Raw genomic sequence first — 14,636 nt, forward strand, 5'->3', positions numbered from 1 at the left:
CTCCGACAAATTGTCACACAGTTGATAACGGTGCCCCGTACAAGTGGTATCCAAGGGCGCCGAAAGTTGGCCCACCAGGCCACCCTACAGTCCGGACTCACTACCCCGCTTATGTGCTTCCAAGACGAAGGAGAAGGCTTACAAGGCAAGCCTACCCGAAGACGCAAAGGACTCTTTAACTGCCTTAGACGACTAGGAAATTGTAACCATAGGCTTCGTTATACTTCACAAGTACTCTCTCTGTCCTATAATGTAGGACGTTTTTTGACTCTAGTGTAGTGTCAAAAAACATCTTACATTATGGAATGGAGGAAATAGTTGGGTTAGCCGATAGAAACGTTACACCTCATAGGTTTTCACCCCGTCGATACACCTAGGATCACCATTGTACTCTGTACACCTCCATCATTAACAAACACGTGCTACTCTTGTGATCAAGGGTTAAAACAATGATTTCAGCGCAGGTCTCTCTAGTGAAAAGTGTATGCGTCCATGTCGTCCCTCCGTGCTGCTCCGTGTTCCGCTTACCGACAATATTACGCGAAGGGGAGCAAGGTAAGTGTGCGACATGTGTGTCATGAGGATATGTTGCTCATCCCGTCTGGGTATCTGCTCATCGATCACACTACAGGTAACGCACACTTTGGCACACCATTCTTTATATATGGAATTAATTCTATTTCTCTTCAAAGGGTAATTATGGCAATTCATATTCCGCACATATTGCGGAAGCAGTCCAATGAATGTGGACCCGCTATTGGGTTGATCATGTAGGAAGACCCTTCCGGTTTTGGGAAGGTTCCATTCAGATTTTTCCTTTTTCTTTCTACCAGTTTTATTTTTTTTTCATTTTCCTATTTACTTTCTTTCTTCAATTCATAAATATTTTTCAAATTCATGAATATTTTTTAAAATTTAAGAATGTAATATAAATTTGTAAACAATGCTTTCATAAACACAAATGCTTAAAAGCTCAAATTCATGAATATTTTTAAAAGCTCAAAAACCTAAATTGTTTGGAAAAAACGGAAAGTTTTTTAATAGAAAAATCAACCCAAATAAAAAAGCAGCTGAAAAAGCTACTGAGAAAAAAGAGTTAAATACACTGCAGGTGCCCTAACTTGTCCGACACAGTCAATTTGGTGCATAAACTTGAAAAATACACAAAAATAATGCCGTAACTTGTCTAGGCGTTCAAATACGGTGCCTCTGAATGCATGCCACCGTATCAAGTGTCCGTGTGGCATACCAGCGAGGCCACATGTCAGTGGCTGCGGGCGAGTTGTGAGCTGTGAGCTGTGCGTGTAATTTCTCTTACAGAAGTGCCCTTGAACTTTAGTTAATTCTCGGGGGAAAAAACATTACGCGCACTGGACGCATGCTGTCTTTTTATGGGAACGCGCTTGTACTTTAATTAATTCTTACAAAAATATAAACACAACCTGGCATGAAGGGAATTCAAACCACGGGCATCCCGGTTGCCTAACAAACAAGCGGACCAAGAGGCCACACTTTGGTTTACATTTTTTTTTGAGGATCAGTACAGACACAAGCGCTCATATACACGCGCATACACTCATTCCTATGAACGCACACACGCACACCCTACCCTTATGAGCACCTCCATGAGACTGAGCCGGCATATCATCTTGAGATTTACGAAATCACCGCAGGCGCCTCGTCGTCGACGGGAACGTCTCCTCCCACTGAAAGCGCATCGCCGGAAATCCTGAAATAAATCCAGGAATAATGCGAGCACCAGGATTTGAACCCTGGTGGGTTGGGGATACCACTGTCCACCTAACCAACTCAATCACAGATTGATTCGCACTTTGGTTTACATTTAACTGCTAGCTAGCAACTTATATGCACGATTCCACGTATCACTTTGCACATGTTTTTGAGTGAAGTTTTTGTTTAGTTTTCATGACACATAAATTTTTCCATATGAAAAATATTGTCAATATGCAATTATTTTTTATTTTATATCTTTATTATATTTTCATTATTGTGTACCTTGAAGAGATAGACATGATTTTTTTCTAAAATTTATGTGGACATAAAAAGTTGAATGTATATTAAAAATTACTGTGTAAATTTATGCATCTTCATTGAGGACCATAAGCACGAACAATTATTGTGTATCTTCATTCCATTTTTAAAATGCACAATTATTTAAAATTGACAATATTGTATTTTAAAAACTGTTCAACGTGTATTAAATATTATTGTGTGACAATAATAAATTCCAGAAATGTACTAACATGCTAAGCGTGTTTGTAGAAATTTAAGAATAATATTACACAATATCTTTTTAATACACATTCAACATTTTCAAAAAACACGGCGAACATTTTCTAAAATAATATGTAAATGAAAAATGAACATGAACGTGAAAGTGTCTTTCAAGAAATGCTCACCGTGTTTTTAATATACGTTCAACTCTTTAATTCAACATCAATTTTAGAAAAGTTCATGTTTATCTCTTCAAAGTACACAATAATGGAAAAAGAATAGAGATATAAAATAAAAAATCATATTGATAATTATTTTATTTTTTCATATGGAAAAATTTATGTATCATTAAAACTAAACATAAACTTCACTCGAAGAAAGACAAGATAGTAACTTGGAATAAATAAAAAGAAAATTACTCCAGTAAAAGCATATGCAGAGCGATATATACAATCATCTATATAAACTGCTTGCTGATAATTAAGCGCAAACCAGACCGTGACTGTCTGGTCCGCTCGATTGTCAGGCGACGTGGATGTCCCATGTTCTGGCTTTCAGGTATTTTTTGCGAGTATTAATTAAAATCAAGGGGTATTTTCTTGCGAGAATTAATTAAAAATCCAGAGGCATTCCTATAAGAAACAATACATAGCTCACAGCGCGTGTCCAGTGCCAGCAACCACTAACATGTGGCCCAGCGACAGGCTGGCATGCCACGCGGGCACTCGATACAACGGCATACGTTTAGAGGCATCGTATTTGAACGCCCAGACAAGGTACATCACTATTTTTGTGTATTTTTCAAGTTTAGGCATCAAACTGATCGTGCAAGACAAATTAGAGCACATGTAGTGTATTTAACTCGAGAAAAAACTTTGCCAGCGCAATATGCCCATACTGCTACATGGGTCATGGCCTAGTGCTACATAGTGTTACACGCGGGACACGGGCTCCATCAATTCAAGGACTGGTGGTCTGGCATGTTTGAAGCACGCAAGTCAGAAGGTCATGACTTCTTTTTTTTTCTGCGGGGAAGAAGGCCATAACTTCTTTCACCGTGCAATATCATGTTGGACGATCTGGAACAAACGTAATGTGCGGAGTTTTTGTCATAACTCGGCACCCCCACGTATGCTTCTTGCTAGCATCAAGAAGGAATCCACCGCAAAGTCGTTTTGTGCGGTTCGGTCACGTACCGATCTGAGGCCATTCATTTTTTTCTGAGATTCGTGAGACCGTATGGCCCATCTAAATGTACAACATTAGTATATTTCTTGTATCTTTCTTTTTAGTCAAATCAGTGACAACATAATGGACCATAAAGTATAACTTTTGTTAGGGAAACGCATGCAGGTCTCTCTTTTCACTCTACCTGCAGAACATATCCATAAACTTTATTTCCTCTTAGACAATTTAAATCAATAATATCTTTCAAACTATAGACTCGTTTTGAAACTTTTTATATATTTGGACTCTTGGCGTCAAGATCTTTAAAACTAGACCAATTTTGGATACATTTCAAACACATTTAATTTTTGACGTTTCACATTTCATATGAGAAATAAACCCATTTCACTAGAAAAATCTGAAACAAACCTATTTCACTAGAAATATGTGAAAATAACATTTTTCACATAAACCTATTTAACCCAAATATGCAACTCAAATATCAACTTGTGAAACTAATTATTTGGAAGTGTGTAACATTTTATTTCAAAAGAGTAAAATATGCAATTTCAAAAGTGTGCAATTGAAATAGATTTGATTTTTGTGACAAGCCAGTGAAAAGTAAAATCCATCTACTGGAAGTGAAAAAAATGTGAAACTAAAATCTCAACTTGTGAATTTGAAAATTATGAAATGTGTAACGGTTTACTTCAAAAGAGCGAAATATGCTTTTTCAATTATGTGAAATTGAAATAGATGTATCTTTTGTGAAAGAAGCTAGTGCAAAGTGAAATGTAGGTTCTGAAAGTGAAAAACAATATGAACTGAAATGTCAACTTGTGAAACTGATTTTATTTTTGAAATGTGTAACAGTTTATTTCAAAAAAGTGAGACATCATCTTATTTAAAAAATGTGCAATAGAAATATATGTGTTTTTATTAAGCAAGTCAGTGGAAAGTGAAATGTAGGTTCTGAAAGTGAAAGATAATATGAAACTCAAATGTTAACTTGTGAAACTGATTATTTCCAAATGTGTTCCAGTTTATTTCAACAGAGTGAAACATGTTATTTCAAACATGTGCAATTGAAATATATGTTTTTTTTGTGAAACAAGCCAGTGCAAAGTGAAATGTTGGTTCTGCAAGTAAAACAATATGAAGTGAAAAGTCAACTTGTTAAACCGGTTTATTTCAAAATGTGTAACAGTTTATTTCAAGAGTGTAAAACATGTTATTTAAAAAAAATGCAATTGTAATATATGTGATTTTTATGAAACAAGCTAGTGAAAAGTGAAATGTAGGTGCTGAAAGTGAAAAAACAATATGAACTGAAATGTCAACTTGTGAAAGCGACCGTTTACAAATGTGAAATGGTTTATTTTAAAATAATTAAATATGATCTTCCAAGAATGTGCAATTGAAGTAGATATGATTTATCTGAAGCAAGCAAGTGAAAAGTGAAATGTAAGTTCTGAAAATGAAAAGAAATAATACTGAAATTTGAACTTGTGAAACTGATTGAAATCATTTTGTTCATAAGATTTCAAGCAGGTGACATATGTGAAATGTGTTTCATGAATTTTAAACTCATTTAAAATTTATGCAAAATCGGTCTTGTCTTAAAGTTCTTGCGACATGAGTTCAAACATATAATTTTTTTAAATTGAAAGTTTGGTTTAAGAGATATGAATGACTTTAACTTAGCAAAGGTGAAATAAATGGATGCATTAGTTTGAGAGAGAGAAGAGAGAGAATGGGCAACACATGCATGTAAGACCCTGTGTTATTTGACCAAAAGCAGACATTGGCGGGACCCGTATACACTGTTTGCAGGTTGTATAGCTATATATTGCCGAAGCAAAATGCTTTGCTTTTTATACTGCACAGTGCTGCACTAATCTTCAGATTGCAATGAGCGGCTTCAGATCTACCGGCACATGTTGGAACCGCTCAATTTTTCATTTTGAGGAATCCACACTTTAGTCTATCGCGGGTGCAAAACACTTTGGGGAAATCATTTTGAGAGAGTGAACATAATCTGTTGTAACCGTGCCGTCTGTAATACTCCAAACTCTTTTTTTTAATTAATGAATGAGGTAAATCTTATGCCTCTGTTTTAAGAAATAAAAATAAAAAATGCTAACTACATTATGATGAAAGTTGAGGAGCTGGCTCCTCTGCCTTGTCCTGCGATCGGACCCCTTCCCTACTCGACCCTGTCGCCGCCGCGCCCGCGCCCAGGCAGCCAGCGCCGTCGGTTCCTCGTGCGCGCTCCCGAGCGTCGCTGGCCCAGGCCCTGAGATGCTCTACAACGTCGTCCGCGAATACGGCGCTCTTGAACGAGCTCCCCATCTGCATCAATGGATTTATCGATTTGTCAAGGCTCTGTTAGTCAAGGTTGAGAATCATGTCTGGCTCCTGACTACTGCACTCACATGAGAGACGATGGCGTAGAGGGGGAGCGTGCTGTAGCTGCACAGGACCTGGACGACCACGCTGACGAGGATCAAACCAAGCGGTCAGCTATGCATCTATCATCTTAAAATTCATCCTTTGTCGAAAAAAATCTATCATCTGACAGACAAACATGTGTGCTTCGATCGATCCAAGAGGGGAGAGCAGCTACGTACCATATGGTGATTCTTGACACGCTGTATCCGAACCTGTCCATGATGCAGGAGTTGAAGCCGAATATGGCCTGCACCCACAAGAGGAGCTCAGAATTTCAACATGTGATGGGACGATGCGATGTGTTTATTCCTGTGTGCACGTGCACGCTTACTAGCGTCCAGAACAAGTAGGCGAACTCGTAGGCGTTCTGGAAGAGGATGAAGTGGATGAGGATGAGCAGCGTCCGGGGACTGCGGAACCAGAAGAGGTCGTCCGACGGGTCGACGGCGATGGCCCCGGTCTCCACGGCCGCGCGCTTCAGGTTCACCTGGTACGCCATCCGGGTTATGATGTGCTCCAGCTTCGTCCCGATTACAAGCAGCAGCTGCATGCATGCATGCACACCAAAGCACACGTTTGAATGATGACAACAGTAAAGCAATTAGGCTCGTGACTCGTGGATCAGATCAGATCAGATGGGGGGCACTTACAGTCAACGGGACAAGTGAGATCCAGAAGTATGAGTGCCACCCTGCATCACGAGTTTTCAGTCGTCATTGTCAACTTTGTTACGCATGCAGACAGTCATGGACAAGTATACCGAAGTACTAAGAGAAATGAAGCATACCGGTGACGTTAATTAGCAGGAAGAACATTACAAATATCCAATAGTACCATCTACAATGAACAAACTCAAGTTAGCACGCTCTTATATTAGTTTATGTAGTGAGTACTATAAATACTAATAGTGATCTAAACACTTTTATATTAGTTTACGGAGGGAGTATTGGTGAGGTTCGAAAAAGAAGAAGGAACTTACTTTATCCCAACGACTCTCTTGTAATCCTTCTCGAGGGCCTTGATCATGTAGTCGTAGAAATTGTAGTCTCGGTTCCCCCTGAAGTGCTCCTGTACGTCAACCAGAAATATAATACGTAGTAGTGGTGCAAAACCAACCAGAAATCAGAAACAACAAGACCGAATCCACACGTACCATCAGGAAACCAAGCCTCATCGCGATGTAATCGTCCTTGGTTACCGATCCGTAGAACTGCTTGAAGAAAGAACGCTGGAAGGGAATATTACCGTGGGTTACCCCAAGTTCAGACTTCAGACTTCACAGATACAGCAAGTATAGTAATAGAAAACTCAATCAAGTTTGCTGCTGATTGCATACCATCCACAGTAGGATCATGGTGGCTTTGCCGTACCCCTTGTACCGGTCCTGGATGAACTTGCGCTGCTGCATCTTCATCATCATCTCAGGACCTGCAGCTGTTGGTAAGCAAGCAAGCACACCTCGACTAATTAGCCCATCTTCCGTAATCATTTTCTTCCGGCTAAAGTAATCCTTTCATTCATTCAAGAGTTAAGCGTCGCCATTGCCCTACCACAGTCGCCGTCGGACTTGATACTCTTCTCCCACTGCTTCCATTTCCGCATCTGCGCACGGTTTACTGTCGGGTCAACGTTGGAAGTTCAGAAATGCTAAGCACGGACCAGCAGTAGTTTAGGAGTTACCTGTAGAAGCCCCAGGAGCACGGTGAAGGCGCTGAGAGCGACATGCGTGACAGCTAGGACGAAGATGAAGATATGTATCTGTTCCAGGGCGTGCAGCGAGAGCAACGGCACTTTTCCCTGAAACACACGTATACAAGATGGGCACAAAGCTACTACTAAAATCTGCAAGTAGGCAGATGTAACGATGCGTTACAGTAAGTACACTAAGCAAGTATACTTTTTTTTTCGAAAAGGGGGTACCCCGGCCTCTGCATCAAGAATGATGCATACGGCCCTCTTATTAACCAAAGCAGCAAAGTGTGCATACAAGGTTCCATAGTCTCAAAATCAAACAAAGAAAATGCAGCCCATATCGACACACAGACTAGCCAGAAATAAAATGCCACAACCGGCTGGCTAAAGAAGATAGGAAAACTAATTGCCTATCCTATTACATGACTGCCATCCAAACCAGTTGAAGATAACCCGAGCAGCCATCTCCCATCGGGTAGACCCAGTAACCAAATACTCCCTGGCCTCCATCGGAGTGAGTGACGACCACAAACGGATCAAAGCCGTAGCTCGGAATAGAACCTTGGGAAGGGGGCCCTCCCATGGCCGGAGTGTCGTCGCCGCCGTTCGCCGATGCACTACGCGTCTAACCATCTCCATCCTCTCGCTCGCATGAAGGCCAACCCTTGCCTGATCCTCCACCGGCAAGACCCGATCCACCGTCGAGGCTACCTCGTCCTCGTCGTATCCCGCATTGAAGAACTCGCAGTAGAGGTCCGATGGAGTGGGTGTTGGTGGAGTGGCCTCTGGATCCTCTTCCCCGTCTGCGTCATCCTCGTCGGCACCGGCCAATGCCCAGAAGCGGCCACCGACGTGAGGCCTAGCCGCGACCCCCGATCCGGTGCTCACCGGTCGGGCGCCCTCGGCGCCCCTCCCGTCGCCCCCTCCGTCGCCCCTCATCCGTCCCTTAACTGTGTTATCATGTCCCTTAACTAAGCAAGTATACTGCTTTATAAAATAAAAGTTTCGCTGACAGCGTCTCCTAGTTTTACCATTACCACGTTGGTTCTGCCGATAAAAATAGAAAGTGCAGGGTATCAAGACCTCGATCAGACTAAACCTTGTTTCCGAACAAAGTCGACTTGTCTAACGCAGTTTTTAAACCTACGATGCGCCGACTCTGACACATGTCCAAACCGGCCACTATGATGTCGACGCAAGTACAATGACATTTTCAAACCTGTTTGCTCGAGCAGTAACCCGTTGCTGCTGCACGCTCTCCCTTGAGCAGCCTCCTCGCGCCCACGCTCACGCCGGAGGCGGAGGAGGAGGCAGAGACGCCGTAATGCGCCGTCGTGGAGCTGGCGCCCGGGACGCAGGGCAACCAGTGCCCCATGAGGCTCTCGTCGATGCAGATCTTCTGTATCAGGTCTTGCGACACCACGAGCATCAGCGAGATGAACCCCAGCAGCATCAGTTCTGCCGCCATGCGCACGCAAGCAAAACCACGCGTCAGTAACAAGCAAGCAACATGAGTGAACGAAGGCCAATAGACGGGGAGACGGCTGACCTTCTTTGAGCTTGAGCAACGCCTCGTACAGCGTCTCCCTCCGGTGAACCAGCGCCTGCACTCCACCCACTCGTGAATCAGTGGCACTGGGGAACAAAATTTTGCGACAAGATCGAAGGAATCTGGCTGTAAGGTTGTTGACATGATCACCTCGCCGAGATAATGCAGGGAGCGCTCGAAGATGATGGAGATGAGGACGATGACGGAGCACACCGATGCGACGATCCATGTCGGAGTGTCCTCCAGAGTCGTCCCGCCAACCATCACTGACGACCGGCTGGTTTTCTTTTCCCCTCGTCCTCACGTTTGTCCGCACCGTACTCTTCGCCCTTCTCCTGCTTATATACTATTCCCTCCGTCTTAAAATAAGTGCCGCTGATTTAGTATAAAGTTTATGCCATCTCTTTCAAATAAGTGTCGCTAATTTAGTATAAAAGTCAGAGGGATTAGACTTCAACCAGTAAGTATTGTCTCCCTCCGTCCTAAGGATGGGATTGAACTTGGTCTTCGTAATCGTTTAACCTTTATTGCAGTTGCAGTCTTGCAGAGCTTGCCTCTTTGAACTCTTTGTTGCAGCTTGTTACCCTTTCCCAGGTCCCGGCCGATCGGTGTCTGCTTAATGGCGAGGCTTTCTCCACCCGGGGAGCGTATGCTGCTCTCTCTACACAGCTCGCGGAGCCCACCCTCACCTTGATTTGGGACTCCTGAGTTTCCAAGAAAGTTATGATCTTCGGATGGCTGTTTTTTCTTGATCGGTTGAATACTAGGAAGAATCTACGCAAGAAGACTATTCTGGACTCGGATGTGTGCCTTAGGTGCAGCCGCACCGTAGAGGATAGGGACCATATGTTCTTCTCTTGCCCCGCAGCGTCTCGGATTTGGCCGGCAACGGGTATTCAACCTTGCTCCACGTCCATGGCGGACTTCTTCGCTACGCCACTACCCCACGCTCTGCTAACCACCGTCCGCCCCTTCATGCTGCTCCTCATCTTATGGAAAATCTGGGATGCCCACAACAAAAAGGTTTTCCAGAGTCTGGATGCTGATGTAAACTCCTCTATTATTATCATTATTAGTGACTTAATTATCTGGTCTCATCGTCTCAAAAATGAGACAATAAGAGGACACGCCGGTCTGTGGCGGGAGTTCCTCTCTTCACACCATTTGTAACAACTCTAAACTTGTGGTACGTTTGAAACATATTCATGTGAGGAGTCTTACCCTCCGGTGACCATTTCAAAAAAAAAAAAAGTATTGTCTCCCTTAAAAAGAACGAAAGAAAAAAAGCAAGTACTGTCACACGGAGTACTGAACTTTTCAGGCCTTTGTGGACTGACAGCTCAGACGCCCCCTCGCCCCTTTAAGACTGACCGTATTAGCTAAGACTCTCTTTAGCTCTATGTTTCTTTTCCCAAAGCGATTCATTTCCTTTCCCAAAAGAGAACAGCTAAGCCCATGATTTTCTTTTTCGGTGTAATATGTCCCGTATAGTATTTTACCCGGGAATGATTCAAAAGCTGCTACTTACTAGAGTTTATCTTGTGGAAGTTTCGTTCATCAGCTTCACGATAAGGCCACATGGTGGCCAATGGGTATTGTCTGTTCCACTACGTTGAGGCTGCAAAAGCTGGTTGGCGTTTCAAGTGCAAGCTGAGAAAGGTTTTTTTTTTGTTGTTTTTTGTTTTTGCGGGTTCATCTAATGGCTCCTCGAACCAATCAACAGGCGAACTAGAATCTAGCTAGCCTAGTGATCCCATGAGCGACATTATTAGTACTCCTTCCATTCCATAATATAAGAGCGATTTGCAAGCTGATGCTCGAACCTAAAAATAGGGAAATCATAAGCAAAAGGAAAAAGTCCAAAACAAACCTTCAATTTATAGGCGAAAGCTAAATCAAACCCCGAACTCTCAATCCCTGAAATCAGCACACCAAACTCTCTAATCCTGGTCTATTTTAAACCTTGACAGAACATGGCCGGGATTTGCTGAATTGGGCCGGCCCAGTAGCGCAATTGCTCGCGCGCGCGCGCACTAATCTGGTTTTTTCTTAGTTTTTCCTTTTGTGTTTTCATTTCTTTTTTCATTTTTACACAGGTCTAATTTTTCTCAGTACACAATGTACATTTTTAACACACACATTAAATATTTTTGGATAAACTTTTGATATTTTCAAATATATTATGTACATTTATAAATTACATGTTTTCAAAACTTTTTGAATACATGGTAATATTTTTTCAACTACATGTTTTACATTTTCTTAATGATGATAAACATTTTATAAAACTACACAACACTCTTTTACGTGGTTCAACATTTTTAAATTTGCATACACTTTTTTCAAGGACATGCCACATATATTCTGTTAAGGTTTTGACACATTTTTTACATCACGCAAATATTTTTTTACATTGTAAACACATTCTTTTAAAAAAGTCACGGAGACATTTTTTGGAACTCGTGATCATTCTTGAAATGTTACATTTTTTAATGTATAAAACATTTTTTGAATCACACAAATATTATTATACAATGTATAATCATTTGGATTGGCACATACATTTTTTAAAACTTGTGATATTTTCTGGATGGCACAAAATATTTTCAGGTTTCAGAAAATGTTTATGAATCAAAACGTGTCCGCACTTTAATATTTTGTTCAGGTTGCAGAAAAATATTATGTTTCAAAGAGCGTTTGCACTTTAAATTTTGTTCAGGTTTCAAAAAATGTTTATGAAGGTGTTCGCTTTTTCAAAGTTGTTTGTTTTTTAGAAGTATTCAAAATTTCAAAAAGTTCTTGCACTTTATAAAATGTTCAAAGATTTCATTAATAAATACGTTTTCAATAATTGTTTGCCCCTAAAAAATCTTTACAATGTTCGGCGCTTTGGTTTTTGATTAAATATTTCGGGCCTCTGCTATGTCAGTCATAGTCGTGTGGTGTAGTGGCTACCAGTTCCCAAGTTCGACTCCACAACATGTTTTTTTGTTTTGGAATCATTACGTCGTCCGTTAAGAAAAAGAAAGAAAGAATTTTTTACGTCACTTGTTAAGGAAAAAAAACTCGCTTCATGTCTGGTGGGCTGGCCCAGTCGAGTCCACTGCCAACAATCCGAAACATTTTTTAAATACATTATTTATGAAATAATTTATGAAATTCCAAAAATAGTATTAAAAATGTGACACAATTTTGAAAATACGAAATATTTTTCATAGCATGTGAAAAAGTATTGGAATTCTGAACATTTTTTGATAAATGTGATTTTTTTGAAATCGAGAACAGTTTTTAAAAATGCTAATAGAGTTGATTTTGTGCGAAACACAAAATTCCAACTAGTTTTTAAAAACACAAAACGAATTGAATTTGTGCAAAAAATAGAAAATAGAAACATTTTTAACTTTTGAACAATTTTAGAAATGTGTGAACATTTTTTAAACCTCACGAATTCTTGTTGTGTTATAGTGGGCCGGCCCAAATTCTAGTCCGTGAGAGTAGCTGGAATCCCGGCCAGGATTGTAGTCTTCCCAGCGTGCCAAACAGGTCTAGGGTCCAAAATAGACCGGGATTATAAGTTCAGAGTGCCAATTTCCGGGATTCAAAGTTAAGGGTTTGATTTAGCTTTCGTCTACAACTTCAAGGTTTATTTTGGACTTTTTCCTAAGCAAAATGATAACAATTGTCAAAAACCGCCGTCGCTGCACCCGAAGATTGTTCTCCATTCTTTATAGTGTTAATGACCCCCAAGTTATCAGAGCTAATCATGAGACGGTTGCGTCCAGCCGTTTTTGCTAGAGAAAGCCCAAATCTGAAAGCCAAAACTTCAATCGTTAAGACATCTGCACAACAGCCGACCAACCCCCCCGCCCCCTCAGGACCGGCCCAACAGTACCCCTAAACCTGTCCTGGTCAAACGAAACATCCACATTTAGTATGACGAAACCACCCTGGGGCCTGGCCCAAACCCCTTTTTTCTGAGAACATTCGAAGAAGAAGCAATGACAAAATTAGCCGTAAGCGCACGCATGCCCATAGATATCTTGATAGCACTCTGAATTTTCTCCTCATGGACCAACTTACGTCTTTCCCACCACAAGTACCAACCAGTAATGGCAATCATTTCCCGGACATTTTGAATCTCCATAATGAATAATACCTGATATGGTAATAGGACCAGGAATTCCAGAGCTCCTTTCTTTTGTAAACAGCAAACCATCTCTTGCAAGAATTATGAACTCTAGGATTTGTCTGAAGAATTCCACGGACCTCTTTTCAGAGCTTCATTAATGTTTGTACATATTTTATTTATTTAATGAAAATATACCATAGAATAATTAGGCTTACAAAAATTATATTGAGGCATTCAATCAAATCACTATCTTGGAACGTACACTTTTTTTTGAAATGGAGGTTGAAACCCGTGGCCGCTGCATCATTGGGATACATGTGCCATCGTTGTCACATCTAGCGGGAGGTAGCATGTGTTGGAGATATGCCCTATAGGCAATCCTGTATGATGATATTTCCTATACTACACCCATTGTGCCAATTGGCACAAAGACCTACTCCAATCTGCAAGTTAAGCAAACTATATGAAACTTGAATGGAAGTCAAGTGAACTATTTGAACAGACCAAGAAGAGAAGCAAATAATACAACCAAAATTTAGGTGAATTGCTTGATGGATGTTTGTATCTGCATCGCCCATGCTCGTCTCTTATGTAAAATAGATGACATGTCGTGCCAATTGGCGCAGAGATAAACTGCATCCCAGAAGTTAAGCAAACTATTTTATGGATATTTTCCTCAACTATATGTAAATGATTATGTTCATACCGAGTGAACTATGTGAAACATAGAATGGAAGCTATGTTGTGACGCCCGGGTAATTAAGCTACAGTGATCCTCTGCTAATGATGCCACGTCACCTCGTTTATAGTTGCTAATCTCGAGTTAGTTCGAAACCGATTCAAATTCAAATTCAAAAATAGGTAAACAATAAAAATTTTCAAATATTAAAACTAAAATGTTCAGAGTGAACCAAATATTGCATAGATAATTATGGGGGAAACACCACACATGTATAAAATGTTTAAATACTATGAGATGAATAAAATAGTAGTAAAACTGATTATTTGAATAATTTTTATAATTAATAAAATATCAAACTAAGTTATTTGGGGTCTAGGCTTTTTCTGACTATGGACTAGGTTGTAATACTAATTTAGATACTAAGTGTATGTTTTACTAAAATAGAATGCAACTACAATAAAGCAGGAAAGAATAAATAAAAGGAAAAGAAAACACAAAAACAGAAAAGGAAACTAACAAAAAAAAGGTAAAAAGAGACCCCCACTGGACCCCTTGGCCCAACTGGGCCGGCCCATCCCGCACCTCCCTGGTCTATATGGCCCTATCCCCCGAAACCCTAAACCGCTACCCACCCCCACTACCCACTCCCTCCCACTCGCGCCCCCACTCCCTCTCCCCCGATCCAATCGGGATCAGGCCCGACGCCGGCGCCGCCCCTCCCACTCTCCTCC

The 14,636-nt window shown here is 41.0% G+C and overlaps 1 protein-coding gene across 1 annotated transcript; it reads right to left on the minus strand.

The window, feature by feature from the left end:
• Positions 1-5,342: 5,342 nt before the first annotated feature.
• On the minus strand, positions 5,343-9,376 carry LOC119359542 (MLO-like protein 1). Its single transcript, XM_037625691.1, has 14 exons — positions 9,245-9,376; positions 9,095-9,149; positions 8,765-9,003; positions 7,534-7,650; positions 7,404-7,455; positions 7,190-7,287; positions 7,007-7,081; positions 6,833-6,921; positions 6,641-6,690; positions 6,504-6,544; positions 6,185-6,397; positions 6,033-6,100; positions 5,838-5,898; positions 5,343-5,754 (listed from the first exon to the last, which is right to left on the minus strand). Exons 1-14 carry the CDS (start codon positions 9,356-9,358, stop codon positions 5,551-5,553), a joined length of 1,476 nt encoding a protein of 491 aa, XP_037481588.1. The 5' UTR covers positions 9,359-9,376; the 3' UTR covers positions 5,343-5,550.
• Between the last annotated feature and the right edge of the window lie 5,260 nt (positions 9,377-14,636).

Source organism: Triticum dicoccoides, chromosome 2A (assembly GCF_002162155.2).
Source record: "Triticum dicoccoides isolate Atlit2015 ecotype Zavitan chromosome 2A, WEW_v2.0, whole genome shotgun sequence".
Lineage (NCBI taxonomy): Eukaryota > Viridiplantae > Streptophyta > Magnoliopsida > Poales > Poaceae > Triticum > Triticum dicoccoides.